The sequence below is a fragment of the Orbicella franksi genome, chromosome 10 (assembly GCF_964199315.1).
Source record: "Orbicella franksi chromosome 10, jaOrbFran1.1, whole genome shotgun sequence".
In the NCBI taxonomy this organism is placed as follows: Eukaryota; Metazoa; Cnidaria; class Anthozoa; order Scleractinia; family Merulinidae; genus Orbicella; species Orbicella franksi.
In genome coordinates this window covers 24,566,123-24,575,398 of record NC_138154.1, presented here as the reverse complement: position 1 = coordinate 24,575,398, position 9,276 = coordinate 24,566,123, and the positions used below count along the sequence as shown (strand labels likewise).

The 9,276-nt window shown below is 40.4% G+C and overlaps 1 protein-coding gene across 1 annotated transcript; it reads left to right on the top strand.

Moving 5' to 3' along the window:
* The first annotated feature begins 6,311 nt into the window (after nucleotides 1–6,311).
* On the top strand, nucleotides 6,312–7,505 carry LOC145499814 (uncharacterized). Its single transcript, XM_081479334.1, has one exon. It carries the CDS (start codon nucleotides 6,417–6,419, stop codon nucleotides 7,215–7,217), a length of 801 nt encoding a protein of 266 aa, XP_081335460.1. The 5' UTR covers nucleotides 6,312–6,416; the 3' UTR covers nucleotides 7,218–7,505.
* The last annotated feature ends 1,771 nt before the right edge of the window (nucleotides 7,506–9,276 follow it).

Sequence of the window (9,276 nt, the reverse complement as noted above, 5' to 3'; positions counted from 1 at the left end):
TACCTAATTATATAGTAGTCAGTTAATCCAGCATTGTCAGCAAAGTTATTATTTTTTAACTTCTGAAACCTGTCCAATTTGGGATTTAATTTGGACAGTTTTCTATAAGGACTTTAAAGAAAAACGCAGAAACTATCCAATTTGGGAAAAAATAGGACAGTTTGTCGCAGCCAATGAAATTAAGCTATTGACCTTCGGAAGATTATCGAAGGTCACACGAAACCTTTTGAAGACTTCTAAAGATCACCCGATAATTCGCGAAAACTTCCGAAGATTTCCGAAGATCACACGAACACTTCCGAAGATTTCCGAATATCCTCGAACATCTCCGAAGATTTTCGAAGATCGCCCGAACGCTTCCGAAGATTTCCGAAGATCACCCGAAGATTTCCGAAGATCACCTAACCACTTCCCAGGATTTCCGAAGACTAGCGACAATCTCCGGCGATCTCCGAAGATCACCGGATATTTTCGAAGCTTTCCCAACTTTGGAAGATCGAGGACCCAATCTGTTTTTCTTTAGAGACAGTTACTGTAGTCTTCCTTGCAAAGCTGTATTACCTCACGAGCTCTATAATTAATAAGTAACAGGACTACATGCTTGTCCAATTTGAAAATAATTTCATTCAAAAAAATTCCTCTGACAGCCAAATTGGACTTGGCCTGCGGCCTCGTCTAATTTTGGCTGTCTTCGGAATTTTTTTCATCGAATTATTTCCAAATTGGGCAGCATGTAGTCCTATTACATATACGAATCATATCCACGTACGTAGATAATTTGGTACGATCAATATGCTTGAGGAAGTGTGACCACGTTTAAATGCGTGACACTCAATGAAGGACATTAGTGCAATGCATATAATTCTTGCCGAAAGTGTTGGCACTTTTGCCAAATATCTTCCGTACTTGGATTCCCCTCAATTCCCGGCAACGATGAACTCTCAAGCATACTGCACGAGTACTATCATTTTTCACGTTGCTATTGTAAGATATTTTTGTGCTGGCATGTAGATTCGTTGGTATGCAGGCTACGTAATTATGCTAAGAAGTTAATATTTAAGGAGTTGTCACTTCGACGGCATCTCCGCTTTTGATCAGTTCATTTTGGAAATTTTGTTTTAGTAAATTTCGAGCAATGCTTGATCCACCGCCGGAGACTGCATCATCCCAACCTCAGTCGACAGACATTTCTAATTCTGACATGATCTCGCTGATTTCTTCTCTCCTTGATGCGAAGTTGCAGAAAACGTTTGGTGATTTCAAGCGATCATTAGACGAACGCGAGGTTGAGACTCGGCGAGAACTGAAGAAATTGAAAACAGACTCTAAGGCAGCTAGTTCACTTCACTCTAATTTTCGTCAGCCCTTTCGTGCCGCCCGACAAGTCCAGCCTTCGGACGTGTGCTTTAACTGCAATCAGCGAGGACACTGGGCTAATTCGCCAGCCTGCCCTCTTTTCTACAAGACAAGAGGTAGTTTCACCAACACTGGCGCCATTTCAACGCCCTCAAAGTCAACCACCGTCTGATTTGGCAAATGTTCTTGCAAGATTGGGTCCAGATAAGTAATCTGACTTTGACTTTGACTTGGATCACATTTCTCTTGATTCTAGCTTTGCTGAATATTTTGAAGGCTCTAGTCAGGTTATTGTTCAGGGTAGGCTTAAATCGAATATTTCTTATTGGTAAAGCATTGGTGCCTCTAAGTTTATTTTAGATACTCTAAGTTTTGGTTATAAGATCCCCTTTTCATGGGAACCTACAAGTGTTATTCTTACTAATAATCGCTCAGCTTTGGGTGAGAGTAATGTTGTAGAATCCGCTATTCAAGAGTTACTTAAGGAAGGTTTCTAGTTGTCATATAGTTACTGTAAGGCTGCTGGCTCAGGTTACCGGGCGTATCATTACCTCTATGCTTTTGTTTGGCCATATTTGCAAGATTATGACGAAAGCACTGCATTCTGTTATTGACAGCAGAGCATATTGAAACGGCAGGGTTTTTCGTACTACTGAAGCTATTTCTAAGTTAAATTATTGATGTTCCAATGCTCGAGCACTTATATAATTAAATTCTAGACCTTTTGTCTATCCAGTTAATGTCCCTTATCACATTGTATATTCCGATGCTAGTAAAGTTGCTTGCGCTTCTAATATTTATGTTGAGGTCGCCTGAGGGGTTTCCTGTTGCCCACAAGAATTTTGATGATCTTGAAATGAAGCAAAGCTCCACTTGGAGGGAATTGAAGTCTGTTAGTTTTGCTTTAAGAAGTGTTACTTCCATTTTGCATAATTCCTCTGCTAAGCTTTATACTGATAATAAAGCCGTAGCGTTCATTACAGATTCTGGGTGCAATAAACCGCATTTGAATGCTATTGCTAAGGATGTTTTCTGTTTTACTTCTGCTCATGGTATTGGGTTGTCAGTGGAATGGATTCCCCGTAAGCTTAATCAGAAAGCTGATTATTACAGCAAGATCGTTGATTTTGACGACTGGTGTGTTTCCAACGATTATTTTCGTGAAATTTATTGTCGATGGGGTCCTTTCACCGTAGATTGTTTTGCTAGTTATTGAAATACCAAGTTGCCTAGGTTCTATTCGCGCTTTTGCAGTCCTAACACTTTGGGTGTAGATGCTCTTAGTCATAGGTGGGAAGGTGAAAACTGTTGGCTGCTCCCTCCCGTTAGCCTTGTCACCCAAGTTATTGAGCATTTCAAATTATGCAAGTGCGTAGGCGCTCTTGTGGTCCCTTATTGGTTATCTGCCATTTTGTGGCCATTCATTATTAATAAAGAGCGTTCTTTTCCTAGTTATATTCTCGACTTCCTTTATGTTTGTGGCTCTGCCCTTTGGTCTTTCTAAGGGCCCTTACATTTTCACCAAAGTTATGCTTACCCTCATCAAGCATTGGCGTAGTCAGGCCATCCGCATTTTAGTTTATTTAGACGATGGTTTAGAGGTATGCGGTTCGAAGGATACTTGCTTTTGACAATCTTTGTTGGTGCTTCTGATTTGATTAGCTCGGGGTTCGTTCCAAATAAGGATAAATGTATGTGGATCTTTGTTCACTTGCTTCGCCGGCCTGGTTCTCATTGGGATTTTGCTCGGGGTTTATTGTCTATTCCTGAAGATAAGATATCAGTTTTCGTTACGTCCGTTAGGGAGGTTTCTAGTTGTCGTATAGTTACTGGGAGGATGCGGGTTTAGGTTACCGGGCGTATCATTACCTGTATGCTCTTTTTTGGCCATATTTGCAAGATTATGACGAAAGCACTGCATTCTGTTATTGACAGCAGAGCATATTGGAACGCCAGGGTTTTTCTTACTACTGAAGCTATTTCTGAGTTAAATTATTGATGTTCCAATGCTCGAGCACTTATATAATTAAATTCTAGACCTTTTGTCTATCCAGTTAATATTTCTCATCACATTGTATATTCCGACGCTGGTGAAGTTGCTTGCGCTTCTTATATTTATGTTAAGGGGTATCATTTCCTGTACGTTTTTTTGGCCATATTTGCAAGATTATGACGAAAGTACTGCATTCTGTTATTGACAACAGAGCATATTGGAACGCCAGGGTTTTTCTTACTACTGAAGCTATTTCTGAGTTAAATTATTGATGTTCCAATGCTCGAGCACTTATCTAATTAAATTCTAGACCTTTTGTCTATCCAGTTAATATTTCTCATCACATTGTATATTCCGACGCTGGTGAAGTTGCTTGCGCTTCTTATACTTATGTTGAGGTCGGGGGGTTTCCTGTTGCCCACAAGAATTTTGATGATCTTGAAATGAAGCAAAGCTCCACTTGGTGGGAGTTGAAGGCTGTTGGTTTTGCATTAAAAAGTCTTGCTCCCATTTTGCATAATTCTTCTGTTAAGCTTTATACTGATAATAAAGCCTTAGCGTTCATTACAGATTCTGGGAGCAATAAGCCGCATTTGAATGTTGTTGCTAAGGATGTCTTCTGTTTTACTTCTGCTCATGGTATTGGGTTGTCAGTGGAATGCATTCCCTGTATTCTTAATCAGAAAGCTGATTATTACAGTAAGATCGTTGATTTTGACGACTGGTGTGTTTCCAACGATTATTTTCGTAAAATTGATTCTCAATGGGGTCATTTCACCATAGATTGTTTTGCAAGTTATGCAAATACCAAGTTGCCTAGGTTCTATTCGCGCTTTTACAGTCCTAACGCTTTGGGTGTAGATGCTCTTAGTCATAGGTGGGAAGGTGAAAATTGTTGGCTGCTCCCTCCCATTAGCCTTGTCACCCAAGTTATTGAGCATTTCAAATTATGCAAGTGCGTAGGCGCGCTTGTGGTCCCTTATTGGTTATCTGCCATTTTTTGGCCGTGCATTATTAATAAATATCGTTCTTTCCGTAGTTATATTCTTGACTTCCTTTATGTTGCTAAAGGGAAGCGAGTTTTTGTGCATGGTGCTAATAAGAATTGCATTTTTGGTTCTGATAATTTTAGTTCTCCTGTCCTTTTCTTACGTGTTAATGGAGCCAGTTAAATGAGAGGCGGCCCAAGCTCTCAATGTTATCCTTTTTTTTCCTTTTTATGCGAACGTTCGGGCTAACGTGACATATGTCATGTACTATTACATAACGACCGAATTTGACCACGCGAAACATAACACCTCCATTTTTCGTTATGTAATAGTACATGCCATATCTCACGTTAGCCTGAACGTTCGCATAAAAAGGAAAAAAAAAAGAGAACATTGAGAGCTTGGGCTGCCTGTGGTTAAAGTTAAGCCATTAATTTGTAGTTTTTGCGTCATGAGCTCTTGGAATTTAAGCGTTTGCCACTTGGCTTTGTGGGTTTATTTCTTTTGCCGCTGGGCATTTGCGCACTTGCTTTATTTCTGGTCGCCACTGGGCTTTTTTCACGGCCACTAGTAGCAGTCAGTGTTGAGATTTGTTGCTTGCTGTATTCCCTACTGGACTATCTGCCTATACCTGAGATTATTTTTCTGTTTAATTTGTCATTATTTAAAATTCTTGTTCTATTTTTTTTTTCTGCACAAGGGGATATTGTTTTTGCGCGGACTAGTTCCCCCCTACAGAATCCTGACCTCAAAAGACTTGCCAGTCCGTTTCCGACTCGTGCATTGGAATCCTGGGCTCCATGCACTATTGATCAGTATTCTAGGTTCTTTCAGAAATTCAGAGTCTGGGCATCTTACTTTCCTGAGATCACTGCTTTGCCTACAAGGCCGCCAGACGTCGCTCTTTACGTAGAGCATCTTATCGAAAGTGATACAAGTTCCTCCGTACTTCATCATGCTTCTTGTGGTATTTCGTGGGCTAACAAGCTCTATGGTTTTCCTGATCCATGTCACGATCCTCTGGTAAAGAACATTCTCGAGGCAGGTGTCCTGATTTCCGCTAAACCAGTGGCTAGAAAGGAGCCAGTTACTCCTGAGATGATTTCTTCAATATGTTCAAAGTATGCCTCGCCATCTGCTAACCTGTCTAGTCTCCGAATTGCAGCTTTATTTATTACTGCTTATTGTGCATTTCTACGCTTTGATGAGGTAGCTAAGTTGCGCTGTTGTGATGTAAATTTCTATAATTTGGATTACGTTAAGATAATTATTACTAACAGTAAGACTGACGCGTACAAGGATGGTTCCTCAGTTCTTTTGGATCGGACAGGTACTGTCACTTGTCCCTATACGTTACAGTTCTCGTTATTTTCATCTCGCTGCTTTGAATTGCAATTCTAGCGATTTTGTATTTGGCAATCTTGTTTATCGTAAGTCCACTCTTAGTTATTCTTTAGGTTCGCGACCTATATCCTATACCAGGGCTAGGGAGCTTTTGCTTAATTCCTTAGTTGAACTTGGTTTTCCTAAGTCTAGTTATGGTTTGCCAGCGACTTCGACATGTTAATGAAGTTCTTATCTTATCTTATCTTATCTTATAGCTTAAGATCAGGTGGTGGCTCTGCCGCCGCGAATGCTGGCATCAGCGATCGTTTTTTTAAACGACACGGTCGTTGGAAATCGGATCGTGCAAAGGACGGCTATGTTAAAGACAAAATCAATTTCCTTCTTTCAGTTTCTCGTTCCCTAGGTCTATAATTCTCTTTAAATTGCGCTTTATCTTCGAAATGGGGCAATTTATGTCTGATCAATAAACGAGATGTCCCCTCCTATATGAGTGAGTTAAAAATATTTTGTTTTCGTTTCACTGCAGAGTGATTAGAGAACGACTATATTTTTTCACGTAGTTATTATAAGATAGTTTTGTTCTGGTATGTAGATTCGTTGGTATGCAGGCTACATAATTATACTAAGAGGTTAAAATTTAAGGAGTTTGTCCGTCAGGAGTTGTCACTTCGACGGCATCTCCGCTTTTGATCAGTTCATTTTGGAAATTTTGTTTTAGTAAATTTCGAGCAATGCTTGATCCACCGCTGGAGACTGCATCATCCCAACCTCAGTCGACAGACGTTTCTAATTCTGACATGATCTCGCTGATTTCTTCTCTCCTTGATGCGAGGTTGCAGAAAACGTTTGGTGATTTCAAGCGATCATTAGACGAACGCGAGGTTGAGACTCGGCGAGAACTGAAGAAATTGAAAACAGACTCTAAGGCAGCTAGTTCACTTCAGTTTAAAGGTAACCGAATCCAGTTTGAGTTTAATACGCAGCTCCTTGACTGCCTTGATCTGGCTATCTCCAATTTGTCCGAGGTAAACCTGCTGGGTGTTCAAGAACATCTCCAAAAGGCCAAGTCTGACTTCGAGAAACGCATTAAGTTCATGATCCGCTTTGCTGACAAAAGTCCCGCTGGCTGGGCTGTAGTTGAGGAAAAGAGTCCGACGGGCTCGCCGAAAATTCTGAAGACGAGAAGAAACTTCGAGCGGCTGAGCGACGTGCGCTTACCAATATTAAACAAGAAGTCTTCCAAACCTCGTGTTTTAAGGATTTCAAGAGCTCCTAAATCCCGAGATTTTCAAGCTACACAAGGGTCTGGGTCTTCTGTTTTTACTACATCTCTTCCATTTTCTGCCGCTCACTCTAATTTTCGTCAGCCCTTTCGTGCCGCCCGACAAGTCCAGCCTTCGGACGTGTGCTTTAACTGCAATCAGCGAGGACACTGGGCTAATTCGCCAGCCTGCCCTCTTTTCTACAAGACAAGAGGTAGTTTCACCAACACTGGCGCCATTTCAACGTCCACAAAGTCAACCACCGTCTGATTGGGCAAATGTTCCTGGAAGATTGGGTCCAGATAAGTAATCTGACTTTGACTTTGACTTGGATCACATTTCTCTTGATTCTAGCTTTGCTGAATATTTTGAAGGCTCTAGTCAGGTTATTGTTCAGGGTAGGCTTAAATCGAATATTTCTTATTGGTAAAGCATTGGTGCCTCTAAGTTTATTTTAGATACTCTAAGTTTTGGTTATAAGATCCCCTTTTCATGGGAACCTACAAGTGTTATTCTTACTAATAATCGCTCAGCTTTGGGTGAGAGTAATTTTGTAGAATCCGCTATTCAATAGTTACTTAGTGTTGGCTCTATTGTGTCGTGTACTTACCCGCCTGACGTGGTCAATCCATTGTCAGTTTCTGTATAGTCAAGTGGTAAGAAGAGGCTCATATTAGACCTCAGACATGTTAATTTCTTTGTAAATAAGTCCAAAATTAAGTTTGAGGATGCCCAGTCCATGCTAAATTTTTTCATCGGCGATTCTCCTTCTAGTTTGTGAGTTTATTCTTTCGATATTAATTTAGGGTACCATCATGTTGAAATCTACCCCTCACATTAGAGATTTCTCGGTTTTTCGTGGGTTTTCAATGGCGTTCGAAAATATTTTAAGTTTTGTCGTTCTGCCTTTTGATCTTTCTACGGGCCCTAACATTTTCACCAAAGTTATGCGTACCCTCGTCAAGCACTGGCGTGGTCAGGCCATCCGCATTGTAATTTATTTAGAGGATGATTTAGGGGTATGTGATTCGGATACTTGCCTTCGACAATCTTTGTTGGTGCATTCTGATTTGATTAGTTCGGGGTTCGTTCCAAATAAGGATAAATGTATGTGGATCCCTGTTCAGTTGCTTCGCTGGCTTGGTTTTCATTGGGATTTTGCTCGGGGTTTATTGTCTATTCCTGAAGATAAGATATCAGTTTTCCTTGCGTCCATCAGGAAGGTTTCTAGTTGTCATATAGTTATTGTAAGGCTGCTGGCTCAGGTTACCGGGCGTATCATTACCTCTATGCTTTTTTTTGGCCATATTTGCAAGATTATGACGAAAGCACTGCATTCTGTTATTGACAGCAGAGCATATTGAAACGGCAGGGTTTTTCGTACTACTGAAGCTATTTCTAAGTTAAATTATTGATGTTCCAATGCTCGAGCACTTATATAATTAAATTCTAGACCTTTTGTCTATCCAGTTAATGTCCCTTATCACATTGTATATTCCGATGCTAGTAAAGTTGCTTGCGCTTCTAATATTTATGTTGAGGTCACCGGAGGGGTTTCCTGTTGCCCACAAGAATTTTGATGATCTTGAAATGAAGCAAAGCTCCACTTGGAGGGAATTGAAGTCTGTTAGTTTTGCTTTAAGAAGTGTTACTTCCATTTTGCATAATTCCTCTGCTAAGCTTTATACTGATAATAAAGCCGTAGCGTTCATTACAGATTCTGGGTGCAATAAGCCGCATTTGAATGCTATTGCTAAGGATGTTTTCTGTTTTACTTCTGCTCATGGTATTGGGTTGTCAGTGAAATGGATTCCCCGTACACTTAATCAGAAAGCTGATTATTACAGTAAGATCGTTGATTTTGACGACTGGTGTGTTTCCAACGATTATTTTCGTGAAATTTATTGTCGATGGGGTCCTTTCACCGTAGATTGTTTTGCCAGTTATTGAAATACCAAGTTGCCTAGGTTCTATTCGCACTTTTACAGTCCGAACACTTTGGGTGTAGATGCTCTAAGTCATAGGTGGGAAGGTGAAAACTGTTGGTTGGTCCCTCTTGTTAGACTTGTCACCTAAATTATTGAGCATTTCAAATTATGCAAGTGCGTAGGCGCTCTTGTGGTCCCTTATTGGTTATCTGCCATTTTTTGGCCATTTATTATTAATAAAGACCGTTCTTTTCGTAGTTATATTCTCGACTTCCTTTATGTTTGTGGTTCTGCCCTTTGATCTTTCTAAGGGCCCTTACATTTTCACCAAAGTTATGCTTACCCTCATCACGCATTGGCGTAGTCAGGCCATCCGCATTTTAGTTTATTTAGACGATGGT

Coding starts and splice junctions, on each gene's coding strand:
- LOC145499814 (XM_081479334.1), top strand. CDS start 6,417: ATGCTTGATCCACCGCTGGAGACTGCATCATCCCAACCTCAGTCGACA.